Source organism: Sus scrofa, chromosome X (genome assembly GCF_054392235.1).
Source record: "Sus scrofa isolate SSC_HxYL_T2T_F1_AM1 chromosome X, Sscrofa_HxYL_maternal_Yorkshire_Landrace_v2.0, whole genome shotgun sequence".
NCBI lineage: Eukaryota > Metazoa > Chordata > Mammalia > Artiodactyla > Suidae > Sus > Sus scrofa.
In genome coordinates, this window is record NC_139401.1 from 121,424,715 (window position 1) to 121,442,502 (window position 17,788).

Sequence of the window (17,788 nt, forward strand, 5' to 3'; positions counted from 1 at the left end):
AGGCCTACGCCAGAACCACAGCCACGCGGGATCTGAGCCGAGTCTGCAACCTACACCACAGCTCATGGCAACGCCGGATCCTTAACCCACTGAGCAAGGGCAGGGACCGAACCCGCACCCTCATGGTTCCTAGTCGGATTCGTTAACCACTGCGCCACGACGGGAACTCCCTTGGAAACTTTTTAATTGAGATTTGCATGTGTTTTCTGGAGGGGTGGTTGTTAAGAATACATTAAATACATGAAATTTTCCTGAGTAAAGCAAATAAGGGTTTCAACACTTTATTCAGTTGCCATTTTTGTTTATTGCACAGATAATACTGACAGATTGAAATGAGAGAAAAAAGATTCCTACCCTTCTGCCAACTCCAAAACATAAATCTGTTTGTCCTGTGTTGCTGCAGGAAGAAAGAGATTGGATGGAGGGGAGCAGTGCGCAGTCTGTGCCACGGGCGGTGGGTGAAAGATGGTGAAAGCTGGAAGGGGGCTCGCCCGCCTCCCTCCCTCTGCCCTCCCCATTCCCCTCCTCCCCCCGCTTCTCTAGTTGAGTTTTAAAAACCCAGCTGATGACAGGAGAGAGAGCCATCAGTAAAGCCAGCCTCATGGGACTGCGGGAGGAGCTGGAATCCCGGAGCCTGTGGGGTGGGCCTGGCCTTCAGTGGGAGGAAGCGCAGCCCCACTGCTGTTCCAGGAGAGGGTAGGGTATGTAGAGATGGAGGTGCATTCGCAGGATGGCTTTCCTGTCTGATAACTTCTATTTTTATCTGTAAAGTAGGAGGTGAGATCAGCTGCTGAAAGTGAGATAGGAGCAGGTGGCCTATCAGCTATCTATTATATAACAAATTACCCTGAAATTTAGCAGCTTCACAACAAACACGTATTATTTCACACGGTTTCTGAGAGTCCAGAGGCCAGGAGCAGCATGGCCGGCGGGTTCCCGCTCCAGGATCCCTCGTGGGGTTGCAGTGGTGCTCTGGGCTGGGACTGCACGCTCTCGAGACTGGCGAGGGCTGCAGGAGCCCCCCAGGGCTCACTCACGCGGCTGTTAGCTGGAGGCTGCAGTTCTCCACACAGACCTCTCCAGCTCCCAGCAGAGCTTCCTCCCGAGGGGAAGAGCTGAGAGGGCACCAGCGTGGAGGCCCGAGTGCCTTTTATAACTCACCTTGGGGGTGACATACCGTCATCCTTTCTGCCACTTGCTGTTGGTCACACAGACATCTCTGGTACCGTGTGAGTGGAGACGACACAAGGCTTGTACATGCGAGGGACCCTCTGGGCGGCTGGCTTCCATAGGTGATAGGAGTTTTGAGGAGAGGGTTCGGAAATAGTTGTCGCACAGAGTGGGAGAGTGAGTTGACCAAAGAACTGCAGTCGGGTCACTGAGCGGTGTTAGGGATCCATTTGCGTTTGAGGAATAGGTATTAACAGTAGAATCATTCTGCCCTGCTGTGTGACTTTGTCCAGGAGTATTTAGCTATAAGCATGGAGGAAATAGATGGTCGGGCCCATCCTAGTTTGGAGTTTCGTCAAGTTGGTGCAGTAAAAGCAGAGGGGAAACAGGGGAAGGTGGATGTAGGGTATTGGCAAGAGTGCTGGTGAAATGTGCCTGAGAAAGGAAATGAAGGTGGGAGAGGATGGACAGAAACACAGTGGGGACTTTGGCCTGAAGGTCTCGGTGAGGTGGAAGAATTATCCAGGATGAACGTGAGATGTGGAAAGAGAGATTGTGGTCAGAGAGAGGAATGTTTGAGTTAGTGATTGTCAATAGAAGCATTTTTAAAAAAACTACCTCAGGGAGTTCCCGTTGTGTTGCAGTGGAAACGAATCCGACTAGGAACCATGAGGTTGCAGGTTCGATCCCTGGCCTCACTCAGTGGGTTGAGGATCCGGTGTTGCCGTGAGCTGAGCTGTGGTGTGTAGGTCGTGGATGCAGCTCACGCCTGGAGTTACTGTGGCTGTGGCGTAGGTCGTCACAGATGCGACTCGGATTCCATGTTGCTGTGGCTGTGGTGTAGGCTGGCAGCTGTAGCTCCTATTTGACCTTGAGCCTGGGAACCTCCACATGCTGTGGGTGTGGCCCTAAAAAGACAGAGGCAACACTGGATCCTTAACCCATTGAGCGAGGCCAGGGATCGAACCTGAAACCTCATGGTTACCAGTTGGATTTGTTTCCACTGAGCCACAATGGGAACTTTTTTTTTTTTTTTTTAAAGGGCTGCTCCTTTAGCTTATGGAGGTTCCAGGCTAGGGGTCGAATTGGAGCTGCAGCTGCCAGCCCACACCACAGCCACAGAAAAGGGGGATCCAAGCTGTGTCTTCGACCTACACCACAGCTTGCCACAATACCAGATCCTTAACCCCTTGAGCGAGGCTGGGGATTGAACCTGTGTCCTCATGAATACTACTTGAGTTCGTTACTGCTGAGACATGATGGGAACTCCAAGAAATACTTTTTTAATTAAAACTTTAAGTAGGATCTGTATTTGAAAGTGAAGTACTGAAATGCCATTCTGCAGAGTCTTAGCCTTTAGAAAATGAATCCCAGGCAAAAAAAATGATAGATCCTTATTCATAAGAGAAGAAGCTTAGCTGGAGTTCAGTAACTTCAGTAACTTCAATCCTGCTAGTCTTTGAGAAATTTCTGAGCAATCAAGTGGTTTGATCCACTACACTGATCTAGAAACGAGGCTTAATATTCTCTATAGGTTTCTGAGTTTGTTAGGAATTGAATCTTCCTCCATACAGAGTCCTACCATGGAAATTGACTCTTACTCGGAGCTCGTTCTCTTGCTGGCTACGTTAGTTAGGATATAGATTTGGTTTCATGTGGCAATGACCAAAATTAACCAAGGTTTAATCAAGATAGAAGTTTCTTTCTCATGCAGAGGTCTGGACTGGTGTGGCAAGCTCAGCTCCACAGAGTCATCAGGGACCCAGGCAGCCTTCTTGTACCCATCCTTAGGGAGGTGCCCTTGTTCTTAGGACCCACTATGGCTCACCCCCATGTCTGCCAATTCCCTTTAAGTTCTTGAGCCAGAATATGGGCACATCACTTCCACTTAATATCCATTGGTTAGACCTACCTGGGAGGGGGCTGGAATTACATTCTTTTTATCTAGGTGGCTACTTACTCAGATGAAAATTGGACATGAGAGGGAGGAAGCTACTATCAAGGGAAGAAAAATAGATGTTGGGGATATAACTAGCAGTCGCCGTCACATTGGCCCACATGTTTTGTTGTTATTGTTTCATTTTCTTGGTGTGTGTGTGTGTTTTTCCAGAGAATCCCTGTTTTTAATGACCTTTGTATTCTAAAAGAGTTTTGAATTTACAGAAAAATCGTGACTACAGAAAACTCTCATATATCCCATACCCAGTTTCCCCTGCTATTGCCATCTTACATTAGCGTGGTGTACTCGTCACAGTGAATAAACCAATATTGATAGATCATTGTTAACTGAAGCTCATCCCTTATTCAGATCCCCAGAGTTTTTCGCTAATGTCCTTGTTCCGGTCCGAGGTACTGTCTGGGCTGCCACATGTCACTGAGTTGTCACACTTAAGGAGGTTCCAGTTGACTGCGACAGTTTCTCAGACATTCCTTGTCTTTCATTTTCAAAGTCAGACATTCCTTGACTTTGAGGGGGTCCTGGTCAGACATTTTGCAAAATGTCCCGCACTTGGAATTGCCCTGATATTTTCCCCATGATTGGACCAAGGTTGTGCATTCTTCAGGGGGAAGACTACAGAAGTAACGTGCTGTCTTATCAAGGGTACCTACTATTAGCGTGTTAATAACCTCAGCGTTAGTCTTAATCGCTTGGCCTAGCTAGTGTTTGTCTGCTGGCTCCACTGTAAAGGTACTCATTCAGCCCCTCTCTCTGTTGTACTGCTTAGAGGGGAGTCACTGCAGGGAGCTGCACGTAGGGACTGAGGAGTTCAGTTCCACCTCCTCGAAGACAGAGTACCGACAAAATTATTTGAAATTCTTTCCATGGGAGATTTATCTATTCTCCCCATGTTACTGTTGTAAGCCATTGCTTATTTATCAGTATGGACTCATTGATATTTATTTTATACTTTGGGTTATAATACAGTACTGCTTTAATATTTTGTTGCTCAGACTGTTGACAACTTTGGCCATTAGAAGCTCTTTCCATGTGCTCCTGTGTCACTTGTGTGTGGTTTTTTGTTGGTTGGTTTGTTTTTGTGAATGCTTCCTCACTTTCTTAGAACTGCAAGATAGTTCATACTCACCTTGTATATTTGCTGCCCCAGCCCTAGACTCGGCCGTTTCTCCAAGGAGCACTGGTTGGAATGGTATTAGAAACCAAGATCAGGGCTCTAGGTGTGCTCAGTGCTACTGAGTGTGCTGGCTTCTAAGCCTTTCCAGCTGACAGAGGAGAAATATATATGTGTGTATATTAACTCCTCTATCTAAGTGTACCTATAAATATTCACACAGGTAACCATCAGTATTTCTCTTAAGCCAAAGATGGCTGTGTCTCCAGCTCTAATCCATTACCACATGGGTCCCTCGAGCCTACTCCCCTTGCTGATCTGTGACTTCCCATTCCAACAGTGGGAACCCTGGCTCCCGCTTTCCACCATCCGTTACTTAATTGTTCCAGCGTGCATAGCAGTATCAGGATTGTCTCCTGTGCTCCCATGGAAATGGCTTTATCAATGAGCATGCAATGCTTCTGTGCAGTTCCTTTTTTTTTTTTTTTTGTCTTTTTGTCCTTTTTAGGGCCGTACCCGTGGCATGTGGAGGTTCCCAGGCTAGGGGTCGAATTGGAGCTGTTGCTGCCGACCTACACCACAGCCACAGCAACGCAGGATCCGAGCCACATCTGCGACCTACACCACAGCTGAAGGCAGTGCTGGATCCTTAACCCACTGAGCGAGGCCAGGGATCAAACCCGCAACCTCATGGTTCCTAGTCGGAGTCGTTTCCGCTGTGCCACGACGGGAACTCCGAGTTCCTTTTGCCTTTAACCCATTTCCAAGGTTACTTAGGTCAGCACTCTTTGCCCAGCACACCTTCTTTTGTTTTTAATCTTAGATTTTCCTTTGTGTTCCTTTCAGAAAATGAGGTGGAGACTGTATTGTAACCCCTGAAAGAAAAATTGTGTGTGTCAAGCAAGAGTCTCTGTGGACAGCAGACTGGAGAAAAAGGCACTAAAACCGGTTTCGAGTTAAAACCATTCTTAGTTCCCAGTAAGCCTTGGCTTTGAAGCAGGGTGGAAGTATAAACTCAGGAATACTTCAAGGCTGGCAGGAATTTCGGTGTCTGTGGTGTTTGAGCTGCCCTTTGTTCTGAGGAAGCCAGGGCAAGTTTAGCCAGTATCACTCTTCCCGCCACCAGCATTGACAAATAGGGTGAACTAACCTGTTCTATTAGTAATTTAAGATTATGCCAAAGAGGACTTCCCTGGGAGTCCAGCAGTTAAGGATCCAGCGTGGTCACTGCTGTGGCACAGGTTTGATCCCTGGACCAAGAACTTCCCTGTGCTTCAGGCGCTGAAGAGGCTCTGTTTTTAAACATGTTTCTGTTCATCTAGTGAATTTCTTATATATTAGACCTGTACTATCCAATTTGGTAACAACTAACCACATGTAATTATTTAAATTTAAGTTAATTAAAGTGAAATTAAATGAAACTTTCATTTCTTCAGTCACACTAGCCACACTTCAGGCACTCACCACCTTGGACAGTGCAAACATAGAACTGTCATGGCAGAAGGTTCCATTGGATGGTGCTGTGTCACGTAGCGGAATCCAAAGACTGTGTGTGAGAAACTGAACTTTTTAAGGTGATCTTTTACTGTCTTGAATGTAAAGTTTTAAATAATAGTAAAAGGAAGTATCCTTAACCTATTAATAATTTTAGATTGCTATTTTCTTGGGAAGAGCTGCCAATATTTACCCCTTGTCTCTCTTACTTAATTTGGGGAGAAGAAGTAAGATTGGATCAAATTTTCAACACATGATGATGTTTGCTGGTAAGTTATAACCCCCTCTCTTACCTAGTCTAAGAAACAACTCATACTGCGTATGGCAGCTTGATTTTCGGTGGAAACGATTTGTTGGTAATATAAGACTCCCTTAACCTTGAAGTTGCAACCTCTAGTAAAAAATTCTTTTAAAAAGTGTCCCATTCCCTGGCGTTCCCTGGTGGTGCAGCGGATCAAGGATCCAGCGTTGTCTATGCTGTGGCGCAGGTTCGCTCCCTGGCCCAGGGCCTTTGGCATGCTGCGGGCGCAGCAAAAAAATACTAAGTGTCTCGTTCCCTTCGGTGGGAACTTGTTCATGTTCTGGTTCCAAATTCTCAGTTCATAGCTATGTCCCGTATAGTGGAGAAGATAAAGATGAACACACTTTCACATAGAAACCTGTACATGCATGTTCGTGGCAGTCATGTTCATAACTGCCAACGCCTGGAAATAGCTCCGTGAGGGAAGGAATAAGCAAAGTGTGGCACATCCATGCCACGGAATACCGCGCGGCACTGAGAAGAGCAAACTTGGTACACACAGTGTGGGCGGACCTCAGAGGCATTGTGCTGGGTGAAAGCAGCCCGTCTCAAATGGTTGCACGCTCCATGTTCCATCTACACGACGACGTTGGCAAAAAGACAAAAGCGTTGCGATGGGAAACAGACCAGTGGTTGCTGGGAGTTTAGTAGGGTGACGAGAGGCTACACTCCAAAGAGAAAGCTGGAAGGAATTTGGGAGGGGGCAAGGAAACTGCTCTGTGTCTCAGCTGTGGTAGCGGTCACCTGCCTCTTAGACATTTGTCAAAACTCACGGAGCTGTACACCCCAAAGAGTGAACTTTACTGTGAGTCAGTTTTAAAATAGATTTCACAAAAGTTGTTAAATGACCGATGCTTCTGAGTATCAGCTTCTAATTCTTTTTTCTATTTGTATATACTTAGGCGGGTTAATATAGATGATGTACTTGTTCACGCTCTTCTCAGAACGTGCCTTATTTCTCTGAATTGATTTCACTCACACTGTGCTCCTTCCATGCCCCTGTAGGTCTTCGTGGCGCCATGGCATTTGCCTTGGCCATTCGAGATACTGCCACTTATGCCCGGCAAATGATGTTTAGCACCACCCTTCTGATTGTGTTTTTTACTGTGTGGGTGTTTGGTGGTGGCACCACGGCCATGCTGTCATGCTTGCATATAAGGTAAGTAATGACAGGGGACCTCATTTTAATGCTAAATTATAATTCAGGGTTTTTTTCTTTTAATCATGAGAAAAATTTAAGCTTTGACAAGTCCCTCATATTTCATTTCTTCCTTTAAAAAAGTATATAACATGTAGTACAGGAAAAAAAGGAAAATATGCAAAAGAAATATAAAAGCTTTGTTAACAGTTTGAGAGATGTCTTTCCAGACCTCTTGCTATGCATTATGTATTTTAATAGAAAGGAGCAACATTACAGGTACTCTTGTAAGCTGATTTTTAAGTGTACTATAGATTGGACATTTATGTTAGTGTATATCATTAGTTTAATGGCCGCATATGGTATGATTTATTAGCTATATCCCTACCATATTGGATTTTTCTGTTGTTGCTAGGATTTTGCTATTGGGGCTAACAATTGAGAATTTTGCTCTTACAATTACCATTAATAATGTGAACCTTTGTAAATGCATACATCATTGTACACTTGTTTATTTCCTTAGAATCCGTTCCTGGAAGTGGAATTGCTTGGTCAAGGCTTATGCTTATACAGAAGGCTTTTGATCTGTATCACCAGACCAGATCAAAAATTCTGTCTACAGCATATGAGATAGTCTGGTTTATCCCAACCCCAGTCAATACTAGATAGTGTCATTCTTTCTCATCTTCACGATCAGCACTGTTTCTGACCTAACAATCCAAGGCCAAGGTTGTAGGGTCTTAGTCTTGAATGCGTACTAGTTAATGTATTCAGTGGGAAAGCTCCCTCCTATCTCAGGAGTTTAGCGTTGGTTTCCATGGGTACAGCAGTCTATGTTGTTAAAGCCTTTGTAGATTTCACTTCTGTGTTTGGCTGAAACTTCTTGGACCTTAAGAGCTACTAGGCTTCCAGAATATGTAAGGTTCATTAGAGAAAATAGTATTTTACATTTTATAGAATCTGTTCTCCATTTTTTCCATTCTATTATGCTTTTCTTTAAACACTCTAAATAGCAACCAGCCCTAAATCAGACTTTCATTGTTGTTATTTGTCTTATCTCTCTTTACTGTTCAAATCCCTTTCTTACAATTTCTGTGTTGTTATTGTAGGTAATTGAAAATACACCGAGATAATGTAATAATGATTATTCCTTCAGAGAGGACCTGGCATTTGTTGAGCAGCTACTATGTGCTGGGCATTGTGCTAAGTGCATTTTACATATTCATCTAATCACAGTTGCTCCATTTTACAAGTGAGGAAATAGAGGCTTAAAAGGTTTCTAAGTTATTCAAGGACTTAAAAACCATTGGTGGACAGAGGAGCTTCCAGTCTCACCTAATTTCTCGTAGACGGCTGCATCAAGAAGTGAGGGTGGTCCATTTTGGAAGGATTAAACTCCTTTTTTTTTCCTCAAGAGCTTGTAAATGAAGACTCTTCTTTATTTTACTAAGAACAAAACTAAATGTAAGATAATTTAGGAAAATAAGACTCTTAGGTGGAATCTCGATATTTAAGTAGAATCAGTTCTCTTCCCTGGTTGCCTGCCACACAAACCAAACGAAATACCCATTGTTGCTACCCTCCCCCCATAAAACCCCACACAAACCTACCTACTAACATCAAGTCCAATCCACCTCACCAGCTTTGCAAGCTCTTTGGCCCCATCTTGCCTGTCCTGTAGCATAGTTTGACATCTAATTGTATATATTACTTATGAGACTTAGGTTAACTCTTGTCACTGTTACTGTTTTTCGGTGCAGGGGGGCCTCTTTGCAAACAGAGACTGGAATTAAGTTTCTCTTAACTCCCCCCAATTTTGAGGATACTAATACAGTCCTTTAGGTTTAAGATTCATGATTCATACAGGATTAGACTTGACTTTGAGTTCTTGCGCCATCGTTCAGTAATTCTGTGATCTTCAGCAAGTTCCTTAACCTTTCTAAGCCTCAGTTTCCTCATTTGTAACCTGTGTGATAGAATGTACCTCCCAAGGTTGTTGTAAGGATTCAGGGAGCTAATATGTGTAAAGCTCTAGGCACAGCATTTCATACGTACCTTTTACTCATTCATTCGATAACTACTGATTGAGCACCAACCATATGCCAGGTGCTGTGTTAAGCTCTAACTTAGTGTTTCTCAACTGGGGGTGATCTCCCCCCGACTCAGGAACATTTGGCAATGTCTGGAGACATTTTTGATGGTCACAAAATCAAGAGAGGGTGCTACTACTGGCATCTCGTTGGCAGAGTCCAAGGGTGCTGCTAGACACCCTAGAGTGCACAGCACAGCCCCCACGACAGAGAATGATCTAGGCCAAAATGTTGATAATGTGAAGGTTAAGAGACCCTGGTCTGGAGAGGTATGGTGGTGGTAATTAGATAGAAAAAGTCCCTGGTCTCATAAAGTCTATACGTTAGTGGGAAAAGACAGATAGTAAACTCATAAGCAAATAAATGATGATGACAATTTTAGATCGTATTAAATGCTTTGATGGCAAACAAGGTACTATGATGGTAGCTGAGGATAGAGTGTATTTTATAGGTAGAGATCAAGAAAGGTTGGATTTGAGCTCAGTCTACCTGAATGACGCGACAGTGCTAGTTAAACAGTGAGCAGGAAGAAGAGTGGTCCACAGAGGAATGAGCAAGTGCAAAGGCCCTGAGGCAGGAATCGGCTTAGCCTGTTAAATGGAAAAGGAAAGAAAGCCCACCTAGCTGGAATATCGTGATCAACAGGTAGGTGGGAAATGAGGTGGGCAGGGGTTGGCAAACATCTCCCGCAAAGGGCCAGAGAGTAGAAATTGTAGGCTTGGAAGGCCACGTGGTCTCTGCCTCAGCTACTCACCTCTAGCATGGAAGCTCCCATAGACAGTACACCAATTGGCTGCCATGACTGTGTTCCCACAAGACTATTCACAGAAGCAGGAGGTTCACTGGTTGTGGCCTGTGGGGCTGTGGGTTGTGTACCCCCTGCTGTTGGGTCTTGTAGGATGCGGTGAGGAGTTTGGGTTTTTATTTATTTATTTGATAATGATATTTTGTAATTTTTTCCATTATAGCTGGCATATGGAGGTTCCCAGGCTAGGAGTCTAATCAGAGCTACAGCTGCCGGCCTACACCACAGCTCACGGCAACACCGGATCCTTAACCCACTGAGCGAGGCCAGGTGATCGAACCCACAACCTCATGGTTCTTAGTCGGATTCACTTCCACTGAGCCACGACAGGAACTCTGAGTTTGGATTTTTAAATCCAGCCGCAATCTTGAAGGATTTGAAAGCATGAGAGTGACATGATCTGTTGTGGGGACAGTGGCTCCTCCGTGAGTCAGAGCCAGCCAGCTCTTCCTACATCCTTTCGCATGGTTTGTGACAGTCGCATTTGGCTCTGGGTCGTTTACCACACATACTTTACATTTCTCTCATCTCTGAGCCTTTGCTCATACTGTTGCCTCTGTCTGGAATTCTCTTTCACTCCCATGAAATGACACAGCTCAAAGGCCTTCCTTCTCCCCACTTCTATCGGAACCACTCTTCCACTTGCGTAACACAGGGTCTCACTGTTGCGGCACTTATCTCAGCCTTGTAAGGATTTAGCGAGTGGTAACGAGGTGTCAGACACTCTTTTTGAATCTTTGGACACCTTTTCTGGGTTAATCCTTGCAGCACCTCTGTGTGGTGGACATCACTCCCAGTTTCCAGGTTCATAGGGCTGCATAACTGAGTTCACACAGCTTGAAAGGAGCTGAGGTCAGACTGGAAGCCAGCTCTCCCTGATGGCAGAGCCCTGGGGGATCACAGTCCCGTTGTGTCTGTCTCCCCACTGGTCCGTGAGCTCGTTGAGGGCAGGGCTGTGTCTAAGTCACGTCTATGCCGTGTGCTTAGCACAGTGCCTGGCGGGTAGTGACTGCTCTGCTACACATCCACTGCGCTGCCTCGGCCTCCAGCCGTGTTCCCCCTGAGACTCACCAAGTTGCTGCCTGCCAGACCACTAGGTGTCACTTTAGATACACGAATGTGGTTAGAGTTTCCCATGGCTAAGAAGCTATTAGAGACCTTTTGGCCATTTTAACGAAGAAATGAGTGTGTGTGTATTTGGGGGGGGGGGATTCTGAATCTAGTCATGGCCATGTGTTTTCACATATTGGATTGTGATTCACTTGCCTTCCAGATGAGGTCTTGCAGCGCTTCCTTCCCTTCGGTGGTATTCATATTCTGGGATGCTCCTGCTACAGCTTCCCATCCTGCTGTGTGTTCTGTGTTGTCTGTAGTAGTGACCTTAATTGATAAACGTTTGAGCGCCTCTTGTGTGTCAGGTACTGTGCTAGACTCTGGGGAGACAGAGCTGAGCTGGGACCTGGCCTTTACCCTCAAGGAGCTCACAGTCTGTTTGGGGAGACTGACCGGTAAATAATTATACTCTACTGTGCTCAGTAGTATGATGAAGGGACCTAGGAGGTGCTGTAAAAGCACAGAGGAAAAATGATTCTGCCTGAAAGGGTCATAGTATGGCTCATTGGGAACTCGACAAAGGAAGAGAACGAGATAAGTGCCAGTGCATTTCACGTAGAGGGCACAGCATGAGCAAAGGCAAGGAGGCTCCGGAGAGGACAGGACCTGGGGAGAGCCTCGGTCGAGGCTGGCTGACACGGGGTGTGTGGTAGAGAAGGGGGGTGGGGGCAGGCTGGAGCGGCGGGGCTTGCTCGTTTGAATGCCACGCAGAGGACTTGAGCCTTGGTCCTGTGAGTGGCAAGCCCCTCTCGAGGCTTTTGTCAAGGCAATAAGCTGGTGAGTCCTGTGCTTCAGACGCCCACCTCGAGGTTAGAGGCAGTTGCTCCAGTTGCTCCAGACCCCATCTGTCAGAAGGAGGCTCGGGCCTGAGCAGCTGGAATGGACAGGAGAGAAGATCTGAGGAGCAGTTTAGAGAAAGAATGAATAGAGTTGCCGAGCGCTCGCATCGAGGTGACAGAGGAGTCAAAATGAGCTTCTTCATGATGAAGTTGTTCCCTGGGTAGAGAAAGCAGGAATTTGAAGCAGATAAAGAGAAATTATGAAGAACCAAGGCTGATGTCTACCCATTAGTTTCTGGAAAAAAAGCCCTGGAATTGAACCCTCTCTTCAGTCATAACAGAATGTTGCCAGGAGAGCTGAGGGGCCTGCAGACAGGCAGCTCCCTCCTGGCACTGCGGTGGGCCAGTCTTGTCTTGGGACCTACCCCATAGTTGCTCCTCAGCAGCGAGGGCAGTGCTGCTGTCCCTAACACTTGCTCGCAGTGGGCTGAGAGTCAGAGACGACAAGGAGGTCTTTCTGAAACTGGTAAGTGGGGTTGGATTGCAGGAGGAGAACGTTAGCAGAGCCTGCTTGCCTTAGGATCCAAGCTGTTGCTAAGGAAAGTGGCAGGAGCCAAAGCACCAGCCGCCATGTAGCAGCACGGAAACCTTAACCGTTCTGGAGCTTCTGCGTTGAGAAAACGGGCTGCCTGACAGTGTGTGAATAGACCCTTTTTTTGGCTTTGAGATCTCATTTGCTTTCTGTGTTTCTCCCTCAGGGTTGGTGTTGATTCAGACCAAGAACATTTGGTAAATATGCGTTTGTGTTGTCTCTGGCGTTTCTGTTGAATGTGCAGTCGCTGGGAGAGAAAACTCATCTACTGTAGACTGCGTGCCACTATTATTTAGATCCTGTCTTGTTTGCATCAGCTTTTCACTGACATCATTCCTGGCTTTTCTCACTGCTCAGCAGAGACAAAACTGAATTTTAGGCAACATGTGGTGATCCAGGGTGACAGCTCTCCTATCTGTGGGCCAACCTGGGCTTTGGGCACAGCCGAGAGCAGTTCCTTCAGTGCTCCTGGGTTTTCAAGTGCCTGCCCTGGCACAGGCAGCCTTTTTCCACTTTGGTTTGCGCATAAAGGCTTGTCTCTGATGTCAGCCCCACTCCAGCTGCTCTTCCTGTGGAACTTTCAAATTGGATGACCAGCAGCTGCCCTTGAGAACTGCCTGGAAGCTTTGGAGTCTTCAGCCAGTCTTCCCGCCTGTTCAGCTTTCTTAGCCTGAGCCTCAGCCCTGCCCACGTTTCCTGGCTTATTTACCTCCATGTGTCACTTTCTCGGTTGGTCCTCTGAGCTTGAGCCTGTAGACGAATGCAGTGTAACCCAGTGCCTTCCCTCAACTGACCACCCTTTTCTGGTTTTTCCCTCTGCTTTATTTTGTGGGGGTGGCACTCGCGGCATATGGGAGTTCCTCTGCCAGGGATCCAACCCGAGCCCGAAGTTGTGACCTGCACCACAGCTGCAGCGATGCCGGGTTCTCAACCCACTGTGCCTCAGGGGAGCATCTGCCCTCGGCTTCTTAATGCTTTCTGAGCAGCATCACTGAATATGTCCCTCTGCCCCAGACGTGAGGTGGGAAATCACAGAAATTAGGGTTTTGAAGATGAAAAGCATCACTTTCAAAAGACAGTTCTTTTTCTTGTCTGAAACAAGCCCTAGTCTGTTTTTTTGTTTTTTGGGTTTTTTTTTGTCTTTTTGTCTTTTTTAGGGCCACACCTCGGCATATGGAAGTTCCCAGGATAGGGGTCGAATGGGAGCTACAGCTGCTGGCCTACACCACAGCCACAGCAATGCCAGATCCTCAACCCACTGAGCGAGGCCGGGGATCAAACCCACGTCTTCATGGATACTAGTCCAGTTCGTTAACTACTGAGCCATGATGGGAACTCCCAGCCCTAGTCTATTTGTCTTCAGGGTGTAGTTCAGGAAAAAACCCATTTAGCAGATTCATTTCCTATATGTTCATTTTGCCAGCTGTTTAGTCATGAGTATGTATGTGACATAGTACTTGCCTCTTCTGTGGTCAGAACCTGAAAGTATAATTTCATGGGCTTGAAATACTTGTGCAAACCAGGCTTAGATAAATTCCATAAGGCTGAGCTGCTGGGATAGCTTCCAAGGGGTAATAGCCCCTCAGCGCCTCCACCCTCACGTCCAAACAAGAAGAGCTATCAAATGGCTCACCAGACAGATGCTTGATCACCATCTGCATGGGTCTCCACCTGCTCTGTCACCCCTGTCACCACAGGGGAGAAATGGAAATGGAGTGAGAGGGGGACAGTCAGGTGCTGAGTACTGGCTGTAACATCCAGAAAAAAAAAATACCATTTTTACTTTGCCCTCAAAGCTGTATGGATGCCCTCGCTGAGCATATTGTTTACTCAGTACTTCAGGTGTCCATCCGAGAAGCGCAGAGGAGGATTATAATAGGTATGGAGTTGAGGAGGGGGGGGAACAGGTGTTCTTGTGGTGAGAAGATCGAGGGATTTATAGATTCATTGCTCTTCAGAAAGCGGAGACGTACCAGCCAACACCTCCTGGTGTGAGAGGAAAATTGGGTGCTTCTTGGCTCTTATAAGCCCACCCGGTGCTCTTAAACGTTGCGTGTGGGCCTGTGTGCTGCTGCATGTTGAGAGGAAGATTCATTTATTTCAAGAATCAGGAAGAGCAGGAACCCAAACCCAGAATCAGAACTCTGCACTCTTCGAAATTCATGGAACCATAGACCATTCATGCTGGAAAGAGCCTTTAAGTCACGTTGCATCCATGAAAAAACTCAGGCCCGGAGAGGGAAGGGCCCAGCCAGGTCGTGTCAGAGCCAGACGGGCCAGACTGACCACACCGTATTACACATAGGGACCCACTTTAGGCTTTTGGAAGCTGTCTATGCAGAGGCCTGCTTGCTCTGCATGTTTTCCCTTCGGCCAGTCCAGCTCACCATGGACTTTCCCTGTTTGCTTGCCTTTTGTTAGTGTCTAAGAATAATAGCGGCAGCTTTGAAAATGCCAGTTACTTTTGGGGCCCATGACAGCTCTTAAAGACTGGGATGTCGATGTGATGTTTTCTACTTAAGGTATAGTTCACATTGTGGGTGTAAACCTTTCAGATTTAGGGGTGAATTATCCCACATGGGTTTTTTTAAATCCCTCAGTGGGCTCATAAATCAGCAAGCAGCCTGAGTAACGGAAGTGTTTGGAAAAACACTTCAGTTTCTTATTCCCAAGCTGCAGTATACAAGCTAGTACATTTCTTTTTTTGTCTTTTGTTTTGTTTTGTTTTTAGGGCCACACCCGCGGCATATGGAGGTTCCCAGGCTAGAGGTCAAATCAGAGGTACAGCTGTCGGCCTACGCTAGAGCCACAGCCATGCCAGATCTGGGCTGTGTCTGTGACCTACACCCCAGCTCACGGCAACGCTGGATCCTTAACCCACTGAGCAAGGCCAGGGATCAAACGCACAACCTCATGGTTCCTAGTCGGATTTGTTTCTGCTGTGCCACGACAGGAACTGCAGCTAGTACATTTCTGATGTTACCCGTGTGGGAGAGGATCTCAGATGTGGTAGGCGATATTTCTGAGTCTACAGAGAAGTGATTCTTAAATGTGTTTTTATCTTTGTGTATGTATTGATTTATTATCTGTTTGCAGGGTATTCCTGAAAGTGAAAGAAGAACCACCAAAGCAGAGAGTGCCTGGCTTTTCCGGATATGGTACAACTTTGATCATAAGTATCCTTGAGAAAAAAATTGGTAGTGTGGACACGGACAATTACAGTTTTTTTGTTTGTTTCCTTGTCTTTTTAGGGCTATACCTGAGACATATGGAAGTTTCCAGGCTAGGGGTTGAATTGGAGCTACAGCTGCCAGCCCACACCACAGCCACTGCACTGTGGGATTCGAGCCTCGTCTATGACCTATGCCAGATCCTTAACCCACGGAGCAAGGCTAGGGATCAAACCCGCATCCTCATGGATACTGGTTGGATTCGTTTCCACTGCGCCACAGCGGGAACTCCAACAATTACAAGTTAATGGAACAACTGTTTTGACTACCCTCGTCCTGAGCTGAGACGTAAAAGCGGTCATTGTTCCTCCCTTTCCTCTGCAGTGCAGCGGAGAAGGTTACTAACGGAAACCCACGAAACCAGTAGGGACTGCTTCCTGCAGATGCTGGCTGCGTGCAGGGCCTCGGGAGACCTTGTGAGAGCCTTGCTTTGATATATAGGTTTATTTATCAAGCACACTCTAATATTTATTGTCCTTCAGCTAATTCAATGAATGCCACAAAAAGTATTTGTTGGTTCTTGTCAGTGTTCTTGCTAGGGCAAAAGAGGAAGGGCTGCCTTAGGAAAAAACCATGAGAAAGAAATGCAGCAGTGCTGGAGACCACAGTGAGCCCTTTTTCTGTGGCCTTTCCAGAGACTGGGAGATTCTGCTCTCCACTCGGAGTGCCAGTGCTTCCTTATTTTTACCGGATTCCTTTCTGGTCCTATTGCAACAGTCTTCTTCAGAGCGCTCCTTTAGGTGGGGTTACAGATAGTAACCTGTTTAAATCATGCCTTTTGAAAAGCATTTTATCACTCGCCGTTTATTAATTTCCTCTTTGAAAATTGAAGTAGAAAAAGGGACCATGGAGTTCTTTCTAGCTGAGACCTGTCAGTAAATGAATCAAACCCTGGTTTATGTTCCATTGAAGCAGATTTGGGACAACCGTGTAAAATGTTTTTTCCTTGCTTTTGACTTTCTCATCAAAACCTTCTATGTTTAAGAAAAATACATGTGACACTTATCATTAGAAACTACTACTTTATTCTCTTTGCTAGAATTTTACATTCGCTTTTTGCAAGAACTCAAGATTAGATTAATATATGAAAACATGAATGCCGCATATCTCTGGTATTAAGACTCCCATTAGAGAGAGAGAGATGCTGCCTCTTTAAAATTGTTGAAAAATTATGTCATTATTTTTGGCTCCATTATCAGCATTTTGGGTATAAGCCACTCCCATATCTCTTGGGGCTTTTTCATCCCTCTGGTTTAACAAAATTGTTCAGTTTTTCCTGCCTAAAATGTTTTGTGCATTTTCTGCATAATATACAAAGTAACTAAATGATACGAATGTAGCAAAAGAGTAGAATAATTTTTTCTATGTATTCTTACAGAAGTAAACACCAAGAATTGTTTGACTCAGTATTATTAGCCTCAGACTTGGTAAATTTGATTCCTAGTGCCCTGGTAGAACTAAGCATTCATCATTCCAGATTTCAGTTCCTTTGTGCAGCCAGATTGTTCTAATTGAAATGTAACTTGACTACAGTAATGTATACAAATCTTAAGCTTACAACTTGATGAATTTTGTCTTACGTATACTCCTGTGTGCCTGCCACCAATATAGAGAGAGCATTTCAAGCACCCTAGAAGACACCACCTTCCCTGCAGTCAGTACTGCCTTCCTGAAGGCCTGCCCCATCCCAGCCAAAAAGGCAGCCCTATTCTGATTTCTAGCGGCATGGATTAGTTTCACCTGTTTTTTTATCTTCATATAAATGGAATCATATATCATGTATTACTTTGTTTTCCTTCTTTCTTGTTTGCCTTGTGGGTTTTTTTGTTTGTTTGCTTTTTAGGGCCGCACATGCAGCATACGGACAATCCCAGGCTAGGGGTTGAATTGGAGCTGCAGCTGCAACCTATGCCACAGCCACAGCAACACTAGATCTGAGCCGCATCTGCGACCTACACCACAGCTCATGGCAACACCGGATTCTTAACCCACTGAGTGAGGCTGG

The 17,788-nt window shown here is 45.8% G+C and overlaps 1 protein-coding gene across 3 annotated transcripts in view; it reads left to right on the forward strand.

Moving 5' to 3' along the window:
* The window catches only part of SLC9A6 (solute carrier family 9 member A6), a 56,632-nt gene that overhangs the window by 28,586 nt on the left and 10,258 nt on the right, over nucleotides 1–17,788 (forward strand). For all 3 annotated transcript variants that reach the window (XM_085006712.1, XM_085006711.1, XM_085006710.1), the window contains 4 exons: nucleotides 5,893–6,004; nucleotides 7,042–7,195; nucleotides 12,720–12,750; nucleotides 15,650–15,729. In XM_085006712.1, coding sequence (XP_084862838.1) covers nucleotides 5,893–6,004; nucleotides 7,042–7,195; nucleotides 12,720–12,750; nucleotides 15,650–15,729 — 377 coding nt within the window. The remainder of the gene's footprint in view (nucleotides 1–5,892; nucleotides 6,005–7,041; nucleotides 7,196–12,719; nucleotides 12,751–15,649; nucleotides 15,730–17,788) is intronic.